The 26,655-nt window shown below is 40.8% G+C and overlaps 1 protein-coding gene across 1 annotated transcript in view; it reads right to left on the bottom strand.

Annotated features, from left to right (window-relative positions):
* Window positions 1-26,137, bottom strand: part of LOC136578963 (cadherin-10) — a 356,335-nt gene extending 330,198 nt beyond the window's left edge. The window contains exon 1 of the mRNA XM_066579189.1: window positions 25,847-26,137. Coding sequence (XP_066435286.1) covers window positions 25,847-26,074 — 228 coding nt within the window. The 5' untranslated portion in view covers window positions 26,075-26,137. The remainder of the gene's footprint in view (window positions 1-25,846) is intronic.
* Window positions 26,138-26,655: the final 518 nt, after the last annotated feature.

Raw genomic sequence — 26,655 nt, 5'->3', positions numbered from 1 at the left:
AAGCATTCTAATTTTGACTGTTAACGCTGGTTACTTCTTTGAAATATTTCTCTGTTCAAATTTTAAGTAAAATCAGTCAAACTAGAATTAAATCAAAAGTTGGTTAAAGAAAAGAATTTGCAGAATATTACTCTTGTCCACTAATCTTCAATCTCATTAAATTTTCCCTTACAGGCTACGCCAATAGGCGCCACTCCACTTGCTCTCAAATCTTCCATCACTTGTTCTGTTTGCCTGCCATTCAGACCTGTGGGTCATTTAGGCTGCATGATTATTGCTCAAAATTCGTTCAATGGAACAAATTTGAGTCATAATCGTGCAGTGTAAATAAAAAAAATTGTTCAATATTCATTCACAAGTCTTTATCACTGATTTTCATTCAGCATAAAAACTATCACTAGATCACTTGCTGTTCGTTCCATGTAAATGCGCTCCACTCAGCGCTTCATATAGATGGTGAAGGGCAGGTTGAGAAACCAGCGAGAAGCCCGCGGATCTAGCAGTGAAGTCTGTCAATGCGAATGCCTGCATGAGTCCTAACCGCCTTGTCTTCCTCAAACTTTCTGTCTTGCCAGTATCGACACCTGGCTTGTTTTACTAAGTTGCCTGTTTGTTCCACCAGTCAGTAACTACTCTAGGAAGGCAGTACAGATCAGAACCCTGTATAGGGATTAAAAGGTGACGTCATTATCTGTTGCTATGCAGAGCAGCCTGTGCCAAGTCTGATTGTGGAAGCACAGTTTCAAAACAGGTTATTTCCTTCATACAGCAACATTACGTAGCTGTTACACAGCACTATGCTTGGAATACAATGAAGAGGCCTTAGCATTGACAAGGTGCTGCGGTTCCTTCAAATAGCTGATTGACTGCGATATCAGGAGTTGAACCCCTTATTAGTTTGATATCGATGACCTATACTAAGGATAACTCAGCATTACATGAGTATTGGAAAGCACTTTAAAATGTCACATAAACAAACTGTTCATAAGTAGCATTGCTCGTCATGATCGGTCGCACCATAAAATCAACTTTCTTTTTGAAAAATTGGACTGAAAATGAACTCATACTGACTCAATTATTTGCAAGAATCATTTTGCAAAGAAAGGATGTGTGTGGGACAAGAAGATCAATTAGAATAACAACAAGAAAAAACACAAAGAGAACAATATCTAGATGTTGTCCTTGGTCAGTGTTAGGTTGTGCATCTGGGACCTGTTGTTCTACAAGCTTCCTGATGCACACCTTCACAGGTAGGGGTTAATTGAGCTGGCTGGGTGTGGTATTCCCCACCAGCCAATCCCCTTTACTCTGCAGCATACAAAGACCAGCATCTCTCAGTCGTTGGTGCTGGTCATTTTACTGCTTGGATATCACTGTCTTCTGCCCACTCAGAGCTGTGTTTGCTTGCTTGTCTGTCTGTGTCTCTCTGCTTCCCTAAAGACAGTTTGGACACCTGTAGTCCTTGTCTGTAGCATATGCAGACTTCCTCTTTTCACTTCCCCTGATAGGTGCGGCCTCCAGACATCTTATGTCTCTTTGGGTGTCAGATGGTTGATGCCTGACACAGTACCCTATGTCGGCACGGTGGCTGATTGTCTATCCCCCTGGTATGAGGACACTGAGACTTGCTGTGGTATTTCAGCTGCTTTCATGTGAGCTCTGGGTGGGGTTCCTGTTATATGCACTATATGTTGTATGTTTGGTGTGAACAGTGACGTGTTTGATATGTCTGTGCTGGTTCCCACACATGTTCCGTATGTCTAGTCCTGTTCTGTATTCGGTGTGTTAGTACAGTGTCGAGTCCTGTGTGTCTGTTTAGTGCATCTCTCCAGCTCCCTAATCAGGGATAGTTAGGTCTCAGGAATGAGTGCAGGCCCGCATCTATCAACGTGATCAGTCTGCCATGGTAGGCAGGGCCTCTCCCTCTTTTGTTACGTATTTAGGAAAAGAGTTCCCATTTAGTATTGGATGAGAGTGTTTGCAGGTTTTAAATGGACACACTTGGTCCCTTCTGTGGAATGGCGCTTTCGTGCGCCAAGCGGATGTAACAGTCAGATTTGAATCTACAACTCCAGCAATGCTAGCAACTGAGTCACCACATTTGTAAACAGCATGTGGTTGTTGCCCTGGGTCAGATTTCAACTTGCAAAGCAGAAGTGCTAGCAACTGAGCAACCACACCTTAAGAGTAGGAGAAGAACAGGAACAAATAAACACAAGCAGAACATAAAAACACCATCCAAATGTTGACATTGGAAAGATTTCAACCTAGACCAGCAAGGCAAGTGTGCAAATGACTGAAACACCAAGCTTGTTCGTCCTTCTTCTTCTACTTTTTCCTTCTACCTCTTTCCTTTTCCTCCTCCAGTGGAAAAGAGAACAAAAAGAAAGTGAAGAAGGAGGAGAAGTTGAAGAAAAAAAGAAGTATGAGGAGGAGAAGGAAAAGGGCGTAACGGGAGAAGAATATGATCTTCTTGAGAGAGAAGAAGCAGGAGGAGAAAGAAGGAAGAAGCTTAGTGACTCAGTGGCTAACACTATTGCCATGAAACTCTGGAGTTTTAGGTTCACAGCTGATTATGGGCAACATCTGCATGTTTATTATTTTTATTCTCTGGGGAAGGGAGAAGAATGGAGTTTAGAAGCTGACTTGTTAGCACTGCTGGAATTCTGTTTAAATCTGACCAAGAGCAACATCTGGATGTTGTTTTTATGTTCTCTTTGTGTTTTTCTTCCAGTTCTTCTCCTCTTTTGCAAATCAAAGAACAAATGTGGTGGCTCAGTTTTTAGCACAGCTACTTTGCATTGCTAGAGTTGTAGGTCTAAATCTAACCAATGGCAACATTTGGATGGAGTTTTTCAATGTCAATTCAGATGTTATCATTGAGGGGATTTGAACCCATGACACCAGCACTGAAAAGCAAGAATGCAAGCAAGAAAGACACACTTGGTTGAAGCAGATTTTTTTTCTCCCATTGATTCACAATAATTTTTATTTATTCGGTTTGGGTACTTCCAACCCAACTATTTCATGAATTGTGTAACACTTCTTGTAGCCTTTTATGTGCATTTATAATTACCTACAGTTAATATATGATCAGAATTTTCTTTGTTTACAATTTACTAAACTGGCATATATAGTGATGAAGCCTAAGAGATTTGCATGCAAGTTGAAGTACTAGAATCTCAGGTTGACTTTGACCCTTCTTCCAGCATTTCCTAAATTATAGTTAGTTATATGAGCAAAAGGGAAGAATTTCCATGGCCTCAGTGCTATCCTAAAATAATGGGGGGGGGGGGGGGGAACCTCTTTCTTGGGAATTTGAAAAGGAAGCAATTACATCCAGTATGAAAGGCTTCTATTTTACTTCCTATTTTTTCAGTAGAGATATTTATGGTTTGTTTTATCTCACCACATCAGATCCTCACCAGTTCTACTGTATGTAGCATGCAGCAAACATTAATGTCCAATATTGATGCCCAATGGAATTGTTTTTAACTCCAAAGTTATACATGTGTGAAATATATCTCTGTATTCAATAATTTTCTAAGCGGTTCAAGATACATGAAACTAAATAAGAATAAAATTAAACAGAAACCTAAAATAACAGGACAGGTGTGAAAATGGACTTTTTACACTTCAGTCATACAGTAAAAAGAAAAATCCCTTCTCTCCCCAGAGAATACTCAGCCATTTCTCACCTTTCAGCAAGGACATCAATTACAAGCTGCAGTCATCAGCATACAAGAGTATTAGCAGTCTTGATCACAGAGGAACCCTTTCATAGTCCTCCACTCATGTCTTTCTGCTGATAAACTTTGGAATTCTAATTATGTCTTGAATAAATGTCAACTTTACATTTGTTTAAATCTGAAACTTATAAGAATCTATGAGCTCGCCAAGTGCTGTATTTGTATTTTTTCAAAGTTATGGAAATTTGTATAAGCATTTTATATAAAAAATAATTTGCTATAATGTGTGATCATATTTTACAAAACATTCCAACATATTAAGAATCTCAAAACATAAACATTGATAACAGAAAAATTGACCATATATGAGTCAAGTATTTGCATTGAAGCTCAGGATAGCTCAGCTGCATTCAAATGAAGGGAGAGTGACAAGGTGGCCGCATTCTGAACATTATCTTTGTGTACAGTGCAATTAACCTGCCTTTTCTAGCTACAATAAAACTGTGATATGTCATTTAATAATCCACTTCAACTCTTTACCAGTATTCGCTATACATTAATGGCAGATACCAAGTGTTAGTATATAGAGTGGGATCTGAAGCTGAGCTTTCTCTTTATGCCGTGGGTGTTGGCTGACTCAGGCGCTTGACTATTTAAATTGCCTGACAGAGCAAGTTACTCCCTCTGTCTCCTAAACAACATCTTGCAATCTGAATTCAATGAATGGTTGAGCGCTGCCTGTGATTGGCTAAGTGCTCAGCCAATCAGACACAGCCCTTTCAGCAGGTGGGGATTTTAAATCCCACCTGCTGAAAGAACTTCAGAGCAGTTTCGGGGGACCAAGCAGCTAGACACACCTGAGCCCCGGCAGTGGCAGAGAGGTGAGCATATATTTTTAAAATTTTCTTACACATGCTAGGGATAGTTTTCAGGGAAGGGCTTATATTTAAAGCCCTTCTCTGAAAAACACTGCAGGGCTTGCCATCATCCCATTGCTTACAAACTGACTGCAAAAGCTGCAGCCCCAATGAATGCAATGGGAGAACATTGCACTCCTGTGCCACAGTTGTCACAGTTGTGGCAGGGGAATTATTCATCGCTGTGGGGAGTCCCCTTGTCACTGAACACTGTGACTGTACTGTCACAGTGTTCACTGATGAGGGGACTCCCCACGGAGATGAAGAAATCCTCTGCCACAGCTGCGCCAGAGGATCGCGATCTTCTCTGTATGTTCTCAATGGGGTCAGCACTGCTGCTGTGGGCCACATTGACCACAATGTGACAGCATCCATGGGTTTCACATCTAAGGAATCCACTGCTGCAGCTATCATAGCTGCAGCAGGGGATAATGATGGCACTGCACTTTATGTGCAAATTTTGTTGTGTTTTGCAATTTGGTGTCCTATTTTCTACCAGAGCAAATTTTTTGCGCATGTAAAAATCGAACATGTGACCGCTGACATTGAAAAGCATTGGTTCTAATAGATGCGAATCGCAAACACAAAAAACATGCGCAACAAAAAGCACTTATCTGACTGAGCCCTTAGTTAAATAAGGAAATGATCTAAAGCACAACAGCTAAATCACTGAAATAAGACCAAAATGTTGTAATCCTAATTTAAAGTTAGGTCCTATGTTTGTCTTGAGAGCGCTGCAAGACAGCAACCAGTTAATTATCTTGAAAATGATCTGTCAGCTGTCCTGACAAGTTTATATTCATAGATATCTGTAATCTGTAATAAAATAACAATTGTGAAAAAGTTTCTCACAACCTTGGGCTTCGTTATTTCTCTTAGAAATGTAACAATAAATTGGCAACTAGGCAACAAAGGCTTGCTGACAAAAATTAAATCGGGGGTCAACCCAACATTGGCCCATAAGTAATGGCCCGTTCGTAATCTGTTTACTGAGGGTTTCCAAAACACAAATACAGCACCAAAATAAACCAAGTAGATAAATGTAGCACCAAAAACAAGCTCATAATATAAATGCAGAACCAATCTCCATACATAAACATAGCAACAGAATGTAGCTCTATATATAAATACAGTGCTAGAACCAAGCACAGTACAGTGAGCAATTCAAAAAGTCAAGTTAGCCACTGGTATATATATATATATATATATATATATATATATATAAAAGGGATACTGATGTGTCAACGCACTTACATAGTGACTCAAATAAATAAATAAATTATGTCTTCACATGTAGCAGATTTTATGCAGATTTTCCAATGCTAAATTTTGATACAGCTTCACAACAGGCTTTAAATCTGCTGCAGATCTGTGCCAAAGTTTGCACCCAATGGTGCAGATTTTGGTGTGGATTTTTCCACTGCAGAAAATCCACACCACATCTGCGACATGAGAATGCACCCTAAGGCCTCGGTCAGACAGGCATTTTTTTTGCGCTATTTACGCATGCGATCTGCGCATAAATAGAATCATTGCTTTGCAATGGGATCGGTCACATGGACGCTTTTTATGTGGATGTCCGATAAATTATAGGACACGAGGAATCGCAGATCGCGCCTATCTGCGTTCTGCGATTCCTTGTGTTCTATATATGCGCTTAATGGGGCTGGCAGCAGCAGCGCCGACCCCATTGAGAACATATACTACAAAGATCATTCTCCTCTGCCACAGCTGTAACAGCTGTGGCAGAGAAGAACGATGTTCGCCCATTGAAATTCAATGGAGCCGGCAATACAGCCGGCTCCATTGAAAGCAATGGGCTGCCGGCGAGCGCGGGATGAATTTTCGGGAAGGGCTTAAAATATAAGCCCTTCCCTGAAAATCATCCTAAAATGTGTAAAAATAAAAAAAATATATATATTCACCTTGTCCCTGCAGCCGGAGTTCAGCCGCGGCCGGCCGGCAGTTCTAGTGAACTGCTCTGTGTAGTATTCAGCAGGCGGGGATTTAAAATCCCTGCCTGCTGAATGGGCTGCCTCTGATTGGTCACAGCCCTCACCAATCAGAGGCAGCTCTCACTCACCCATTCATGAATTCATCAATGGGTGAGTGAGTGCTGCCTCTGATTGGCTCAGCGCAAGCTGCCCCTGATTGGTGTATTGACGGCTCCATTTAATTTCAATGGGTTGAACAGCGCTCCTTTGATCGGGCCTGTTTCGCCGAAAACGCTGCTAGCTGCAGATTTTTTGGCGAATCGTCGGCCCTGGTCACGCGATTTGCAGATGCGCATCCATCATGCGATCCGCAAATCACGACAAAAAACAGTCGTCTGACCGAGGCCTCAAATAGCAGAGCCCCTATTACCAAGATGTATTTTGCCTTCACCCCCACAAAAAAATGTATATATTCTAACAGCATATCTATACAATATTTATTACATGGCAGGATCACATACAGTTGCTCAACTGTAGAATATCTCTAGATAATGCTGTCACCATAATATCAGACTCTCTACAGAGTTGTTAGTGATTACCGTGCATTTACCTTCAGCAGGTGACATATTTTTTTTATTTCAATCATCTGTTCTCCCTCTTCTTTATCTCGGCCCAGATCGCCATGAAAACAGCTTCCAGCAAGGTATCCTTTAAGCACACTCTCCCCATCCTGCCCCTCTCAATGCCCCATAGCACCAGTTACCCTTTTGTGCCTCACAAAGTAATATGTTCCCATACCGCCCACCAAACAAAGTGTTTTCTTCTTTATGCCCCTCAGTAATAGTGTCCTTATTACCACTAATAGTGACAATTGTTTTTTGCCTCCCCCACAATGGAATAATAAATGTTTCATCATTTGTCACAAAGTAATAATGGCCCCACAAAGTAATTATAGCCCCTCTATGGCCCCCCACAAAGTAACTACATCAGCCCAGTGCCCCCATCCCCCATAAAGTATGTGTGCCCCTATTTAGTTCCCTCCCCACACGCAAAGTAACTTAGCTACCTCTGTGGCCAAATCACTAAGTAAATTTTTCCATTCTTTGCACAACCCCAAATAAACTTGGTACCCTTCTGCATCCTCCTTCCCATCCCTTTAGCCGTCGGCCTAAAAAACTCGCTATGATGTTTCACCTGGGCAAACCTTCTATTAACATTTCACGTGCTTAGGGTCTCTCCCTGGGGTTCCATCTATCAGTGCTACTTGCCACACTATCACTGACATAGCACGTTAGTACTGCACAAACCCTGGCTTCCTCCTCTCCTGTTTCTAGCCTGGCACTTCAGAGAATAGAAAAAAGGAAATAAGAGAGAAGAAGTGATTTGTGTGTAGGGTTGAAGCACAGTGTCAGTGATGGTGTGGCAACCAAAAGACTTACTCTACCCAACAGCCCCGGCAGCCTCCAGAAGACTAGCTAGGGGGCACATGCTCCCTTGCTCCCAGGCCCACTCTGCCCTTGCTGGGCACTATATTTTCTTTTATATATCCTTTTATTAAAGTTTTAGTCAAGTCAATTGCAATATAGCGAGAAGTTATATGCTCCGAACAGTTATACAAATATATAGGCCAATGGTCAAGGACAATGGCATAACAAAGTAAAGAAAAAGATAGAAATACTGCTTGCTCAATACAACAATACATGTCACAATTTCAGATATTAACATGTCACACACTAGAAATTTAGCAAGAAATATCCTTTTACAGGAGAACATCTAAAGTTGAGTTAAGCTGGATTAGGGGATAAGGCCTTTACCATATTATCAAGGTAGTTGGCTAGTGACAAAGAACACTATGCTAACATTATAAATCACAGAAGAAGGCTATCTGGTCCTGGGCGTTTCCATTGTGGGGCGTCAATCATAGCCGTTTCCAGTTCCTTGAGGGAGAAAGGTTTAGTTAATGCCTCTTGATATTCGGACCCTAAAGATCGGAGGTTTAAATAATCAAGGAAGCAATGGATCTCTCTGTCTCTTAGCATCGCCGACTCCTGGTGTCTCAAGTTATCTAGGGCTTTATAGTAATTTTTGAAATGTTCCGGTATATCTTTTGTGTCTGTGCAAAGGCCATGCCATGCCTTTACAGCACAGTGCAAAACGTACTTCTCAACCATGCTATAAATATAACATATAGAAGAGGTTAAAGTACGGTAAAGTATGTGATCCTACAATAAAACCGGTGCATATTAGTTGTACAGTGGCTTCCACCCACTGAAAATTAGAAATGTATAACTATGGATTTGTCATGGGTTTGCTTTTGTAAGGGGGATGTGTAATCAGAAAATGACCTATTGTATAAAACAACTTTTTGTGCTAAACATATTCAGGATTTTTTATTTTAATTTTTGAAGTCACATCTTACATAAAAAAAAAAAAAATCCTCCAGCTTTCACACTGACCACTAAGCTGTTACTTCCTGTTCATTGTATTCAGGCTTACAAGGAGAGGCAACATCTATATAGAGATAACACAAGATCTACCATTCATAATAAGTGGTGGACACAGTTTATCTACTCCCCCTCCATGCACAATGACATCTGCACAGGTTACAGAACATGCCTAGAATACTCTCCCATAGAGGTCTATGGGTCTCTTCCTGTCCTTTGTGTGAATGGCCCATCAGTTCTCCTGTAAAGCATATTTCTAAATGTGATTAATTGTAGCACAGGTAAGAAGACAACCTCCATAATCATACACAGACAATAGAATTAAAAAAAACAAAAGTGCAATCAGAAAATAAAAGACTAATTGGCAAAATAGAATAAGTTTCACTGTTTAATTTTAATCAGTAGAAAAAACAAGAAATATGCTCCCTTTAAAAAACATGCATGTGTTTACAGATATAATAGATCAGCTCTGCCTTCATTTTCAGTGAGCAAGTATGCATAGCTATACAGTATGAAAAATATTTAGCTCTTCTCTATTGTGACAGCTTTTTGCAATATGTATTCACACCCTCCCACATATTCAGATACTTTGAAAGACTGCACTAAAACATGTACAAGCTGGTCATGGCTGTGCTTGACAAGAAGAGACAAGACACTTTTATTTTCTTTAAGTCGATACCCTGTATTTTGAGAATATAACGATTAAAGCATAATATCTTCCCTATAGAAAAGACCAAGATATGCAACCCAATGCTGATCTGCTTCTTTTCAAAGATACTCATTAGCATAAAAAATCAAGCACCTAGAAGTTGTCAGAATCAAATGAAACTTTATGTGTGTGATTGTAGCATTGATACAATAAGTGATTACAATACTTACAACAGTAAGTGATTACAATATCAGAACCAAAGGATAATGCATTGTGGAAATATGAACACTTGAAGGAAGGCTCTAGTACCCTGTTGGGCTGCCTCTAGCCTCTGGATGCAAGATGTGATACAGGCAGGCATGGAGGCATGCAGGTTCTGTATAGTATCTTGTGATATAAGTCCACATTTGCTGTAACTGAGCCTCTAGAGCCTGCAAACTCGTAGACTGTTGAAGTTGGCATCCCAGATGGTTGCATGCATATTCTTTTGGCAATAAATCTGGCAACTGGGCAGGCCTCGGAAGTATGACAATGTTGTGGAGGCATTCCTATGATGCCCTAGCTGTGTGCAGACAAGCATTATCCTGCTGGAAAATGCTTCTTGAAAGCTTTGCCATGAGAGGAACACATGTGGCTACAGGATGTCCAGAACATATCGCTGAGCTGTCATTGTCCCTTGTAATACTACTAGGGTTGACTGGCTGTCATATGCGGTGACCCCCCTCACCATCACACCAGCAGTGAGGGCAATGTGCTGCTACACAGCCAAGGCAGGATTGAGACACTCACCCCTAGATCTTTAGACACAAACAAGGCTATCACCATTGCCCAAACTAAACCTTTATTAATTGCTGAAAAGAACCTGGTTCTTTTCCATAGCAGTCTAGTTTTGTTGTTCATGACACCACTTCAAACAGAGGAGCCTGTGGGTGGGTGTCAAAGGGAGCATCAAACGGGCTCCATGAGGCCAAATATCCTTCAGTCAAGCTACTAGAGATGGTTCTGAGAGACATAGGGCCTGTAACAATGGAGCCATCTGGCTCTTTATGACAGACAATAAAACAATTGGAGCTGCTCGTGCTTGTCAGATGATCTGCTGATCCTCTCTACTTGTAGTCTATTGAAGGTGTCCTGAGCGCAGTCGCCTTATGTGTGCCCTTATGCATCCACTGATCCCAACACCTTCTAGCAGTCTGGTCAGAATGGCCCAAGTGGCGGGCAACTTGTCAACCATCCAGTTTCTCACATTCCAATAATGTGCCCCCTCAAACTCTGTTAACTGGGTGTAATCTCTTTGATTGAATCATAGAGAAGTGGCTGGTAGTCAACAAGCTCTATACAAGCAGAACAATAGGTCCACTAGACACAAGTATCCTCTGAGAGCCATTTTATAGGTCAATGGTGGAACCACTTTTAGAGCTTCAGGTGGCAAGACCTTTCATCTAATCACATCACAACTCTAATTATTTACATATCTGCCTGAGCTGTAAAGTGCATGCTGAGGTTTTCAGCAAAACGACAACACCTTCAGGTTCTTGATTTTTCTTTACAAATCGTATAAGGTCATTCCTCAGCGCACAGGCATATCCATTTCTTATTTATAGCTATCTGTTGTTGTAGATAATTTACAGGGTCTGAAAACTAAAAATATTGATTCCATTGCTGTTCACAGACTGCTAAGGTCTGCAGTGTTCTGACATGACATCACACTCTCAGTATTCATGCTGTTCCAAACAACAGTATAATCATGAACTAGCTGTATTTCTCGTGCATAGCATATGCCATTTCATACAGCCAGGATCATTTAATTTCCCTCATCAACTTCTGTTTTCTCATAACGTATGCAGATTACCACTTTGAATTAGTCCTGAAAGGCTTGATTCCTTCTCTTTTTTTCACTTATCAGGCATCTCAAGGAAGAAAGCAACATCTTCTCCTTGTAAACTATATGTCGTAAACATGATAATATGAATATTACCCAGGAGATGAGGACATTAATCTTCTTAGCCATTTGTAAATGTATTCTAGTCTTATACTGATTTCTTAGTTACTGCCAACAAGTGTTTTATGGCAGTCATTAAAGGTTCTTAGGGTACTCCACTATAAAAACATTGCAACTTTGCTATTGGGCTGTCACAGTGATATTGTGGTAAGTTGTATTGGTGGACGGAACACCTGGAAGAAGGCAAGTTGTAATGATTATCTGAGTTTTTGGGGCCAACAGTTGGGAGAGATGGGACTGAGGAGTCCCTATTGGTGGTTGTATGCAAGGAGTGGACAGAATTAATTAAAGGGAACCTGTCATGACCTTTAAGCCCCATGATCTAGGTTGCGGGACTCAAAGAATAGGGAATGGGGTGCCCAGAGAGATGTGTTTTATAATCACTGGGTTGCCTGTTCCTGTCCTTTTTCTCCTTGAAGCCCATGACTCTTTTCAGTCCACTCTGTGCACATGTTCTCCCATTCATTTCTATAGCGTTATAGACACAGAGCATTGGATCATACTGTGTGACCTAGTTTTGGAGCCAGGTCAGAAGGGAAGGTTTTGATAAGGCAGTTCTGTGTATGTATTTAACCTCTCTAGACAACCCTTTCAATTTCTTAAATGGGATAAGAGGCTTTTCTTGCTATGAGAGACTAGAAAAGTTAGGTTTATTCTGCTTCGAAAAAATACTTTTAATTTGTGTAAATATATAATACATACAGAAACGTGTGGTCCATGCAAAAAATATCATTCACTCCAAGTATCATACAATGCATTAGGAGAAAATCTTTATGGGTGGAGGAAAAGTGTTTTAGACCTGACAGACAGTTTTGTTTTTTCTGACTAAGCCCCATTTTTCAAATTTGACATGTCTCTTTATGTGGAAATAACTTTTTTAAGCTTTTACTCATCCAGGTCACTCTGAGATTTGTTTTGTGACACACTCTACTTTATTTTGCTGATATATTTTGGTCAACAAGTTTATATATTTTTTAAATCAGAAAATTTGGAAAAAATTGCAATTTTCCAAAGTGTATTCCCTTTCCTTTTAAAAAAGATAGTCCCACAGCACAAATCAGTTATTAATTAACATTTACAATGTATACAACTTATGTTGGCATAATATTTTAAAATTTCTTTATTGTTTAGGACTTTCGAAGGCATATAGGTTTAGCAGCAATTTTTCTCATTTTAAGGAAATTTCCATACCAGATTTTTTTCATGGACTAATTCAGTTCTGAAGCTGCTTTGAGGGGCCTATGTATTAGAAATCCCCATAAATTGCTCCCTTTTAGCATTTTTGAAAGTGCATCCCTCAAATTAACAATTTCACAGGAAGTAAAACAAAATGGAAGTGAAATGTAATGGCTAGAATTTACTCGTATAATTCTTCTTTCCTGTAGTCAAAACAGTAGCACATGCATAGGAGGCTTAATTCCCTATGCTGCATGTTCAGACAGGTAACACACAAGGGTTAAGCTCTTATATCATAAAAAGGCTTTTATCGCCTCCCCAAAGTTGTGTTAATAAGAAGACAACCTAGGTATTATCCGCAAAACACTTTTATTAATGGTGGGATGTGCTACTGTTCATACTATAAGAAGAGTAAATTCTGCCTTTCCTGAACATCCTCACAGTAGTGCATGCAGAAGAGAATGTAGCAAGAATCCTAGTCTTTGGAAGTTCCATGTACAAAATAATAGACTACTCTGGGAGAAACGTCTAGTCCGTTAATGACATAAATGTTATAGGTGAACTCCAAGATGCAGCTCTACACATACTCTTAATTTGGACCTTGAGCACTTCTCATATACGTACTGCCAACATATCCTCTGCATATTTTTCTGCCCAAGTCAAAGACCTTGCCACTTCCTCTAGTCTGCTTGCTAGATTATATAAGTCACCATTGTCTATCTGACTCTGAAGAAGGGAGACGGAGCAAGTTTTATTAGCCAATCTTCCAAATATAGAATGTTTACTATTTCTTATAATCTGAGCTTGGCTAGCATAGTTAGTATAAACTTGGTAATTATTTGGGTGCAGTGGAGATACCAAAAGGAAGGACTCGAAACTGATATGATCTGACTCTCTTGTATGACAGCAATTAATAGATATTTTCTGTGGATGTCTTACACTGGTATATGGGGATACAAGTCCCTGAGTCCAGAGTTACCATAAAATCAATGAACTATGAATGGGTGAGTGAGAGCTGCCTCTGATTGGCTGAGGGCTGGGACCAATCAGAGGCAGCCCATTCAGCAGTCGGGGATTTTAAATCCGCTGCTGCTGAATACTACAGAAAGCAGTTCAGGAGAAGAGTCGGCTGGACGCGGCTGATCTCCGGCAGCTACAAAAAGGTGAGTATATATATATTTTTATTTTTTACACTTTTTTTAGATGCTTTTCAAGGAAGGGCTTATATTTGAAGCCCTTCCCCGAAAATTAATACAGCGTTTGCCGGCAGCCCATTGCTTTCAATGGAGCCGGCTTTACTGCCGGCTCCATTGACTTCAATGGGAGAACGATCTTTAGTATATATTCTCAATGGGGTCAGCGCTGCTGTCGCCGGCCCCATTGAGCGCATATACAAGAACAACGATTTGCGCAGAACGCAGTTAAATGCGTTCTGCGAATCGTTGTGTAATATAATTTTCGGCACATCCGCATAAAAAGCGGCCATGTGACCGATCCCATTGCAAAGCATTGGGTATATATAGACGCAGATCGCAAGCGCATCTGCAAATCGGTCAAAAAAACGCCCGTGTGACTAAGCCCTAAAGAAAGACTCCACCAGTGTGCATTAATCAGCAGTATCTTCTGTCCTGTTAGCTATCTGCACTCTTAACCCATTTGAAATCTTCAAAATTTTGTCTACTCTGGACAAGAATAATCAGAATATATCTTTTAGGGCAGTTTCAGACAACTGTATGCGCAACTACGTTCGCCGCTATGGAGTTTAGTTGTGTACAAATGACAAATGGTTTTTTTTTCTCCGGTCGTTTAAATTCCACATTTTAGCGCAGTAGAAAAAAAATTAATGTGATAGATCCTTCCCTATGTTTCCTGCACTTAGTATTAACCATGTGCGGGAAAGATAGTGCAAGTTCTGTCTTTTTGCGTAATATTCCCATCCGAGAAGAGAGCTAGTGAAAACGAAACTATTAAACTCAATCATTTTGTTTTGTCCCATTATGCGGCCATGATTTTCACGGCTGCATAACAGCATTAAAACACGTTTGTCTGTTTAAGCCCTTAGAGCACTTTTGCATCTCTAGCAGCCACGGCAATTTTCATACCTTTGATATGAACAAATAGAACTATATTATAAAATGAAAAATGACATTAAACTCCCACATCAATGTATTTTCTGAAATTAGGCACCTGGCACATTGTTACACTGCCACTCAGCATGTTATACACGCAGGCACCTTCAGGTAATTTTGTGGCAAACTGTAATTTAAAAAAAATAATAATAATTAAAAATTGCGATTAGTGTCTAAAAAGGTGACCAAATACAAAATTATGACCATCTCAAAATAAAAGTTCAGTATGGTCAGAGTATATATTTACCACTTAAGGGCTTAGTCACAAGGGTGCATCCGGCCGCCGATGCGCCCATCTTCCTGCACGAAGAACACGGCTGCACCTGCAGTGCGGACGACTCTCCGCAGCGCCGGAAGAAAGAACACATGACCAGCAATGGAGCCGGTCATGTGTTCTTTCTACCGGCGGTGCGGAGAATCGTCCGTACCTGCAGTGTGGCCGTCTTATCCTGCAGGAAGACGGGCGCATCGGCGCCCGGATGCACCCCTGTGACTAAGCCCTTAGGCTTATGTCTACACGCACATATCTTCATACAATCACCAGAACTGGAGTAATTAAAAATCTGTTTTCAGCTAGAATTTCCTTTTTTTTTAAAGTAGCACTTGTGTTTTGCACACACATAATGCATGCTTCTAAAAGAACCAATGGGTTCACATAGAAGCGTTCATATGCAAGAAATTTGAAGTGCAAAACAGTGCACACCTAAAATAGATAGGACATAGGTGCGCATTTTGCCAGAGTTTCCATTGCATCCTATGGGAGCAGGTGTTAATGGAAACTCCTGCGCAGGGAATAACTTCCCCGCTGGTTACAGCAGGGCATTTAAAAGGTGCTTCTGTCCAGATGAGGGTTTTCATTAATAAAACTTATGTGCGCGAAAACCCACAGCTCGCATGTGCAGAAAACGAGTCAACGGGCAAAGTTTGCGCATCAAACTTTGCCTGTTCAATGGAGCAGCTGCTGCATGAAGGTCCCCTCATCACTGAACCCTGTGAGAACACTGTCACAGTGTTTAGTGATCATGAGGCTCCCCACAGGGATGAAAATATTCCCTGCCACAGCTGTCATAGCTGTTGCAGAAGACCACAATGCTATCCCATTGCTTTCAATGGGGCCGGCACTGCTGCTGCCCTATTGAAAGCAATGAGATGAAGGCGACCCCCGCAGGGATTTTCAGGGAAGGGCTTGAAATATCAGCCCTTCCCTAAAAATAACCCCTAGCTGCTGAAAACAAAAAAAAATCTTTACTTACTTAGAGCGCTGTTGGGGCTCGGCTCATCTTCTTCCCAGCACCCCAGCACTGTTCTGCAGCATTTTCTTCTGACCAGGGATTTAAAAATCCCTGCCTCCTAAAAGCACTGCCTCTGATTGGCTGAGTGCAGGGACCAATCGCAACCATTCAATGAATGGCTAAGCACTGCCTCCGGTTACATCGCTCAGCCAATCAGAGGCAGTGCTTTCAAGAGGTGGGGATTTTTAAATCCCTGGCCAGAAGAAAATGCTTTAGAAGAGTGCCAGAGAGCCAGGGGGAAGATGCATCAGAGCCGTGACAGCGCTGCTAGGTGATGTTTAATTTTTAACATTTTTTTCAGCAGCTAGGGATTATTTTCAGGGAATAGCTTATATTTCAAGCCCTATGCTTATCTGAATACAAATCTTGATTTTTCTTATGGACCTACTTTAAAATGATTGTTTATACTGGCAGTCAGTGTGTGAAAATGTATTTTCTAATGATGAAAATCTTTTCATCTGTCAAAATTTATTGCGCCTTTTTTTCCAGTGATAATTGTTATCGTTATGACTGTAAAGTGGAATGGGTAGAGAAGTGGTCAGCATATTTTACATTAAAAGCAATACAGTAGGAGTGTAAATTGTATTGTGTTATACAAGTATTGGAGTGATTTATTTGAAACCGCAATATGGTAAATGTGTGGTTTGTAGAGTCAATACAGACTAATTAGGTACAAAGTGGTAATTAGATGATCTTCTCACTCCTTTTCTGAAGGAAAATGAGCTCAGTATGTGACAATTAAAGAACAAGTATGCTCTCTGATTGATAAAGAGGAGAGTGATAACATGAAGAAAAATCTATGAAACCCCTCCCTTGGGGTTATCTACAGGAGACAGCGGTTCTGTTCTTTGTCTCACCTGCTACCTGCCAGCTCCTTTGCAGCCCCAATGCTCCTCATTTACACTTGCTCTAGGTGGAGAGGGGCCACTTCAACTTGCTTTATCTTAGGATGAATTCCAACAAATGTATATCGGCTCGGTTTTCACGTCGAGCCGATATACGTCGTCCTCGTGTGCAGAGGGGGAGGATGGAAGAGCCAGAAGCAGGAACTGAGCTGCCGCCCCGTCTCTGCCTCCTCTCGGCCCCTCTACACTATTTGCAATGGGGAGAGGCGGGGCTAATTCTCGGAACTTAGCCCCGCCCCGCCTCCTCTCATTGCAAATAGTGCAGAGGGGCGGAGAGGAGGCAGAGAGGGGGCAGGAGCTCAGTTCCTGCTTCTGGCTTTTCCATCCTCCCCCCCCCCCCCCCCGATGCACACGAGGACGACGTATATCGGCTTGGCGTGAAAACCGAGCCAATATACGTTCGTGTGAACGCACCCTTAGGCTGTGTAGCAGATAGAGGATCAAGCTTGGACTTGTTTTAAAGTGAACATTTGTGTATTAGTTGCAATAGAGCTAGAGATAAAGCCTATAAAAACAGTCTTCACCCATTTCAACTGCCTATTTGGCCATTTAAAAAAGCCCTTAACTGCCATGCATTAAAGCTTCCATAAAGCACCTACCATGCAGTACTGTACATACAGACAATACAATAAATGTGTGTCCAATGTGGCCTTTTCTTCCGAGCGGGCAGGTACTCGCTAAGGACAATGCTCGATCGAGTAATTGTCCTTAGCGAGTATGCTCGTTCATCTCTAGGGAGCATATATCCGGAACAAGAAGCCATAGATCCAGCAATAGTTTTTATACTCACTGAAAGTCAGCAATAATGACCTGCAAAGGAATAGTGAGCGTTTTTTTTGCATTTACGCTGCACGATTTTCGCTCACATTCGTCTGTTTGAATTAATTTTGAGCGATAATCATCCCGTGTAAATGGCTCATAACTTGTGAACAGTGACAGCCACAAATTCTAATACTTAGAGATAAGAACTGAGTATTCTGAGGGATTGATTATCTCCTGCCTGGATCTTCTCAGATGGTTCCTTTAGGCTAGTTTCACGAGGGCGATTGCAATTTTGGCGTGAGAAAATCATCTTTGAGCGTCAGCTATGTTTTTTCCTGAGAATAATCTTGCGATGCATTGCGGCTGTGTGTGATGAAATCGTGCAATGTTTTTATCGCAAAAGTCAATAGGACTTCCTAATGTTAAAAATGCATTGCATTGCACAAAAATCCCGAACTTATGCATTGCAATGTGATAAAAAGGAGGCTCCATAGGGAAACATGGGAGATAAAAATTCCCGTATCGCAGAAAGATAGGGCATGCCACAATTTTTTTTCTCACAATATTGTGCCCTCCCTGGCACTTTTACGCCGGCGCCGACAGCTGCATATATTCCTATGGGAGCCTATGCTAGCTGCCGGAGAAGGGAGGTGGGAGAGAGTTTAACAGTATGGCTGCTCAACTCTCTCCCCCTTCTTTTCCTCTCTCTTCCCCTTGCACTTGTTTGCAATGGGAGGGGGAGCTAAGCCCCGCCCTCTTCCATTGCTGGCTGTGGACAAGGGCAGAGTGGCTCCACCCTCATCCCACCCCCTCCCATTGCAAACGGCCAAAGGGGAGGAGAGAGGAGATGAGCCGGCTAGAGGGAGGGAAGGGGAAATGTCTCCCCTTGCCCAACAGCATCGTAGCCTTGATGTATATGCTCTTTGCCATTCAGGTGTTTTTACGGCACTGGTGGGCACACGGAAAATGCCTATGGCCATGTAAGTGGGCCCTTAAGGTCATAACAATGCATGACCTGTACCCAACTACCTCACCAAACCCCATATATTTAGGTCAAACCAATGATCTGGATCCAGTAAACAAGCCTATATAAGGATCACTTGGAGTGTGCCCCTAAATAACCCCCAATTACTGTAACAGACACTTCAGAGATAACAAGAGTACAGTGCTTAAATGACAAAACATACCAAATGAAGCAATACAGCCTAAATTACACAGCTGGGCAATCATAGAGGCTTTTCCCTCTGTTTAGCAGAGGTAAGGACACTACAAATTCGAAGGTACACTTTGTGAAAAATATTAACAATTAAGTAGAGTTCTGCAGATTGTTTAGCATTAATAGACTACGGAATGCCAGTCTGACATTCATTTCATTGTCATTTATAAAAATAGCAAATGCCCATCATACATACAAACACACACAACAATGGCAGTAGTGTGTAAGGGGGGGTTTGAACCACGTAGCCTTGTGGTGTTGATTCACTCATATCATCATGTTATGTTATAGACAAATCTGCTGCAATATCTCCCTGTTTTACATGTTAATTTTGATACATATTTGCAGTAGAATTGCTGCAAAATTCAAACCAATGGCAAATCCCCATTAGGCTCTGCATGGGGGACATGCAGATTTTGTAGCAGATTTGTCTGTGGTGTAAAATGGCATCCTGTGTGAATCAATCCTTGGGGCTCGGTCAGATGAGCGTTTTTTTGTGCACATGCTATGTACGTTTGCAATTCACATCTATGAGAACCAATGCTTTCCAATGAAAGCAGTCACATGTCCGTTTTTCACTGCAAAGAAAATTTGCACCTGTAAAAAATAGGACAGCAATTCGCAAACGCACCCAAAATTCACATGTGCAGCCCCATTAAAAGCAATGGGAGAACATTGTGCTCCTGTGCCACAGCTGTAGCAGGGGAATTCGTCATCACAGCCGCAGCAGGGGATAGCGATGGGTGCAAATTTTGCCATCGTATGACCGCACAACAAGTGCAAATTTGAAAAAATGAGTGTGCTGCTTCGGTCATGCAATTTTTTTTACATGTTTTTTTTTTTTTTTTTAACACACCTAAAATTGTAAAAAAATCACTCGTCTGACTGAGCCCTAATACAGTAGGTTTAAACTGAACTAAAGTCTTCCTCATTTGACTGTTGCTGTCCTAGTGACGTTAATTGAGATACATTACTCAAAAGTTTTGCTGAGTCCTGCATTACTGAACCAATGTGTGCATTTACCCTTCTTCTCTTACATAATACTGTGCCTCTAAATCTTCAGTGGGATGCTCTGTTTTCCACTGTGATGTGTGGAAAATGTGCGGGGCCATGCACTGCCCCATCCTGTTTATACTCAATTTGATACAATGCTACAGTGATGCTCACTCTTGACACTAGGTATCACTTTTAAACAATATAAGGGTTTATAGGAGGGAGCGAGCAGTAGTGTCCTTGCATGTGTCACTAAAGTCAGAGTGTACTAGCATGAGGGTCTAGAACATTCATGCCACTTGCAGCTGCACAAGCCTAACTGGTATTAACTAGAACCAACAGGCCTGATCTGTGAGTTGGATTCACTTAGTAAATCATACTAGGATGGTTGATCCCGAGCTTCTGTTGGGTGTTAGAGATGAGCAAGCACGCTCGGATAAGTCAGTTACTCGAGCGAGCCTCGCTCTTCTTGAGTAACTGCATTCTTGTCTGAGCGTGCTTGCTTAGGGGGGCGGCGGGGGATAGCGGGGGAGAGAATGAGAGAGATCTCTCTCCCCCACCCCTCCCCCACTACCCTCAGCTGCTCCCCACTTACCCCCGCCACCCACCCGAGCACGCTCGGAAAAGAATGCAGTTACTCGAGTAACTGACTTATCCGAGCGTGCTCGCTCATCTCTAGTGGTAATTCACTTTCCTGTCTAGTTGACTCATCTCAACTGAGGCTGCATTGGAGACAGCCATGTGTGAGGGAACCCATGACCAAAAGGTGTCTCTGGAGTAGAGGAGTAGGTTGGGTATGATACCCCGAAGTGAGAGACTGTACTGTGAGCTCAGAAAAAATTCTGAGGAATCCTGCTGTTGTGATTAAAAACTGTGAGAGTCTAGATGCCATATCATGTTCAGTTAGAGTTAGTTGGCCTGTGATTCAACAAAGTCTAGTGGGATTGTTCTCGGTAAAAGAAACCAAGTAATCTTGTAGATATGATACCTTTTAATGGGTAACAAAAGTACATGATGTTATAGCGAGCTTCCGAACCTCTCAGGATTCTTCCTTAGGCATAACTGGCATAAATATTCCTTGGGAAGAATCCTGAGATGTTCGAAAGTTTGCTATAACATCATGTATTTTTGTTAGCAATTAAAAGGTGTCATATCTACAAGATTACTTGGTTTCTCTTATTGAGAGCAATAACACTGTGCTCTACTGGCTAACATGGTACCAAACTTTTTTGTTTTAGCGGAGTCTGTAACTAGAACTAAAGGAGACGGTTACATTTCTGTTAGTAACTACCAAGCTCTGGACATTAAGAGATTCTGTAACCCCAATTTCCTAATCTTTAAGCCTTACGATTAAAGTTAATTCAAGTATATTGCTGGATATCTGCATCTTCATCGCACCATCCTCAAGTTGGATCGAATTAGAAGGGTGAAGGGCCACATGTAGGACTTAACCCTCTTACACCTGCCTGCTGGCCAATTCAGAGACATAGTATAAAAAGCTCACATTTAGATATGTGATTTTTAAAGCATAACATTGAATCTATAAAAAAGCATAAAATTCTACTATAATAAATAATATGCATCAGTACATTTATTTGTACTCAAAGTGTTCAAAAACCAGCATGTTTCCATTGGCTTTTTCAAAATAAAGCACTGGATACTAAATAACATAATTGATATATCAATGGCGCTCAACCTCAATAATCGAACACGCTTCAGAAAAAAGGAGATAAGTCAATGTCAGGCAAAAGTGAAATACTAGAATAGAAACAAAATAAATCCCATTATTGAAAGAGTTAATAAATAAAATAGGTGCGACATACATCTGAACTGAATACCCCATACATTGCATTTATGATTTTACTGTTTAATATGCACAGCGAAAAGATGAAACTAAACAGTAATAATCCCTTCGAGGTTTTCTCTATATGGAATTTTATCTACCCTGCATAATGCACTGCATTTTTCAGTACCTCACACAGAGAGTTCTATGTAAACATGTGCATTGTGGTGATAAAATAAAACGAAATACTTGCTAATAAATCAGCTTAATCCTGTATATAGCAAGACACACAGGACAATAAGGCAAAAATGGCCCTTTGAATACAGAACGAAAAAGCAAAATATTCATACAAGAAAGCAGCCACAGGAAATGTAAGCACAAGGTACTGAGGCTTTAATTAAAAATAAATAATAAATCAAATAACAGGCTGATTTTGCAAGGCTCCGCAATACACTGTGTAATTCTATTTGGAATTCTATTCAGAATGTAGGGTTTCTGTTCATAATTTTCTAAAGCATGTTATTTTTTAATTTTAGCAATGTTAATTCATGTTTATTTAGTCGAGGCCGACAAGGTTACACAGCATGACAACAAGTTGTTGTAAAATAGGCTGATACATTGTTGCATTATTTCTGACGGCTGGACGATCTCTGGCATCATTTCCCAATCATAGGCAAATATTGATGTTTTTGCTGTTGTTATTGTACTACAGTTCATGGGAGATGCCATGAACCATGGAGTCCGCTTCTAAACGTTCCAAATTATAATACACATTGCTGTTTGTAATTCTAAAAGTAAATAAGAGATGTAACCGCAGGGATTGTGTATGATGTAGTTTTAGCTTTATTACAAAAAGTCCAATAATCCATCTATCTAGCAGAGTATTATTGAGCATGCACTAAACATAATACATTAAAGTGGTATCCCTTGGATAGGTCATCAGTAGTTGATGGATAGGGGTCCGCCTCTCAGTTCCCCGTCCATTAATCGATTGTCCAGACCACTGTCACTGCAGTGGGCCCGATGCCGTAATCAGCGGTCCCTGCAGGAAGTGGGAGTGCTAGCTTCACTCCAATTAAAATCAATGGAGAGCCGCACTTGTCTCCCCCTTTCTGCTCCTCCTATGGTCAGGATGTCATATCGAGGAAGTGGAAAAGAAGCAAGGTGCACCCATTGATTTCAAAAAGAGTGAAGCTGGTGCTCTTACTTCCTGCAGCGAACGCTGATGACAATGTTGACCTACTGCCAGCTAATTTACAGACCCCATCCGTCAACAACTGATGACTAGAGATGAGCGAGCACGCTCGTTAAAGGCTGCTACTCGATTGAATAGCAGTCTTATCGCGTTACTGTCTACTTGCCCGAGCAGCATGCAGGGTGGGGGGCGGCGGGGGGAACGGGAGAGAGTGTGGGGAGAGTAAGAGAGATCTCTCTCTCTCTCCACTCTGCTGCCCCCTGCTACCCCCTGCTGGCCACTGCCCCCCCCCCCCCCGCATGCTGCTTAGGCGAGTACACAGTTACTCGATAAAACTGCTAATCGATCGCGTAGCAGCCTTAAACGAGCATGCTCGCTCATCTCTGCACCTATCCACAGAATAGGTCATCATTTCAAATAGCCCTGGATATCTATTTAATACTACAAGTGCAAAATACATGAGGGTGAAAACAAGGTTGCACACATTTGTCCTTGGGATGATTTCACATATGGCATATTTTGTAAAAATACTTTAGCTTCTGTCAGTTTTTTAATGCAGATTTTTTTTAGACCATAAAAGGAAAGATTCACTTCCAGCTTTGCTTAAAAAAATCTGCCTTAAAAACTGCAATGGCTTTAAAAAAATGCTGAGTGAAATCACCTTTAAAGTGTTTTAGATTAATAGTATTAGGCTCTTTTCACACGGAGTTTCTGTCTATGTTATGGGTTTCCGTCTCAGAGTTTTGCCTGAATTGTGGAAAACTGTATTCAGATGGAAACCCCAATTTGTATGAGTCATAATTTACAGGAATAAAAGAGTTAGAAATAGAAGAAAACCAATGTAGCTCAACAGGGCTCAGTCACACAAGCATTTTTTCACGCACAAACAGGTACGCAAAAACATCGCCCATCGCATGTAGGGAAGATTGCGTGAACAGGTGAATTCCATCTATTTGAAGTAGCCCGTTCACACGATCGGAGGTGCATGGTGCGTGTTTTCCAGCTCCCATAGGAGTCTATGGAAAGCACGCTCCAATGATAGCACAGGTCCTATCTTTGCGCGCACCACGGATCCTAGATGTGAGTTGCACTTGCATGTCCTATCTTTGGAAGGTGCAAGTATTTTGCGTGTGTAAAAATCTGTCTTCTGTAGGAACTCATTGGTTCTTTTAGAAGCGCTGATTTTGCGTGCTTATTTGTGTGCAAACAAAACGCTTGTGTGACTGAGGCCTAAAGATGTAAACGGAGCAGCAAACAGGAAAAAGAAAGCATTTAAACTATTAAAACAAGAAGGCAGGGAAGAGGCACTAAAAAGCTACCCTGTTTCCCTGAAAATAAGACATGCCCTGAAAATAAGACATAGCATGATTTTCCAGAATTTTTGAGGATGCAAAATGATTTTTCAGGCTTTTTGAGGATGCTTGAAATATAAGCCCTACTCCAAAATTAAGCCCTGCTAACAGTTAATTTAAAAAGTCAATTTAAATAGTGTCCAGGCAGCTATACATGTAAAAAAGTTAAACCTTTTTGAACAAAAATTAATATAAGACACTGTCTTATTTTCGGGGAAACACGGTATTAGTAAAAAAGTATGTAAAAAACAAATAAAAGCTGCAAAGATGAAGACACAGACTCATTGTCAAAAAGAGTAAAACTAGCACTAAACCATTCTTCACTTATATAAATAGTAAAAAGATTAAAATAGAAAGTGTTGACCCTTTAAAAAGAAATCAGGGTGGAATTGTAGTGGGCAATGAAGATTAATAAATCTATTAGTTTTTTTTTTCTTCACTGTATTCTGAGAGGAAAATGAATGTCAGGTGAAATGCAGAGTGATAAAGTAAACTCTTCATTAATTGTTATTAGTCATACAGAACATACAGAAAAGATTGCAGTCCTCTGCCACAGCTGTGACAGCTGTGGCAGAGGATTTCTTTGTCTCTGTGGGGAGTCCCCTTATCACTGAACACTGTGACAGCACAGTCACAGTATTCAGTGACAAAGGGACTCCCCGTGGGGAGTAAAGAATCCCCTGCCACAGGGGATTCTTTCTATAGTGCTGTCACAGTGTTTAGTGATGAGGGGACTCCCCGTGGAGTTGAAGAAATCCTCTGCCACAGATGTCACAGCTGTGGCAGAGGATCGCGATCTTCTCTGTATGTTCTCAATAGGGTCTGCACTGCTGCCGCCAGCCCCATTAACCACAAGGTGAAACCCCTGGATGGTTCACATAAAAGGAATCTCCTGCCGCAGCTGTCACAGCCGCAACAGGCGATAGGGATGGAAACTCTGTGCGCAGTTAGGTGTGTTCTGCGAATCGCTGCTCTATTTTATACAGGTGCAAATTTTATTTGCATGTAAAAAACGCACATGTTACCGCTTTCATTGAAAAGCATTGGTTCTTAATAGATGCGATTCACAAACGCACCTAACATGCTTTTAAAAAAACGGTTGTCTGACTGAGCCCTGACACAATATGAAAAATATTGCTTAAAAAGTAGATCTGTGCATCAAGTAACGGATGGCCAGTTGAAAAGACTAAGGACAAATATAATATACTAATCATTCATCTTTAGGAAAAATAAGAATCCATATGAACATCATCAACAATGTTGTCTTCTGTGGAAGACTCCAACCTTGCTACATGTAAACCATACACTGTATAGTATAATATTTACTGGGTAGTTATGACATGCCTTCTTCACAAAGACTTAATCATTCATTAGAATAGAAATATTGTTAACAGTAAGCAATACAGACCTTGCCTACATATTGGTAATCCAATCCAGTATACTCTTCCAGCAAGAAGAATTGATTCCACATCCATCCACGTTTCTGACGATTTAATAGTTTGCCATCATTCACAGGGAAATGTTGCAATATTTGTTTAGGCTGATCCCCCGAAGTCCTTTTAAAGTAGAGTTCAGCACAACAAGGATTTGGTTTAGAAATCCACAGCAGGAACATCAACACTAGACAAGGTATCATAGTTTCAGTCTCCCAACAGAGGTTAAATTAAAAAACTTAATTTAAATTGGATTTTTTTCCTTCTTAGTTGATATTTTCCAGCAATAATGAATTCATTTTTATCGCTTCAATGCTTTTAAATCTGAAAAAAAGCAGAGATTGATTTTTTTTAGAAACCATATTATTGGAAATGTTAAAAATATAAAACATCTGAACATTTTTTTACTTCAGTAACCAGATGCCAGATATTTCTAGATATTTTTTTTTGTACTAATACATTTTTATTGAATATTTTTTTATATAACAAAGAGTAAAATGCAAAAGGGTTCCATAAATGCAAATATTATAGCAGTGGTGGCATGTTGGAGCATATAATAAAAAAGGTGCAAACTTAAATAGAGAAAGAATGAAGACGAACCAATCAGAACTATTACTGCCAGATAAAGAAGAAATTAGTCTTCACAATGCATGTAATATGAGTTCCAAGTGTGATACAAATTATTATGGTTATTGTTTATGAGGGAAGATAAGTGTTCACATACGCAATGCTCTGAAATCCTATTTGTCAATGCAATTAGCATAGGAGGAGTTGGAGGCCTCCA

This window comes from Eleutherodactylus coqui, chromosome 9 (genome assembly GCF_035609145.1).
Source record: "Eleutherodactylus coqui strain aEleCoq1 chromosome 9, aEleCoq1.hap1, whole genome shotgun sequence".
Lineage (NCBI taxonomy): Eukaryota > Metazoa > Chordata > Amphibia > Anura > Eleutherodactylidae > Eleutherodactylus > Eleutherodactylus coqui.
The sequence above is the reverse complement of the archived record's forward strand: the minus strand, read 5'-3'. Positions and strand labels throughout refer to the sequence as shown.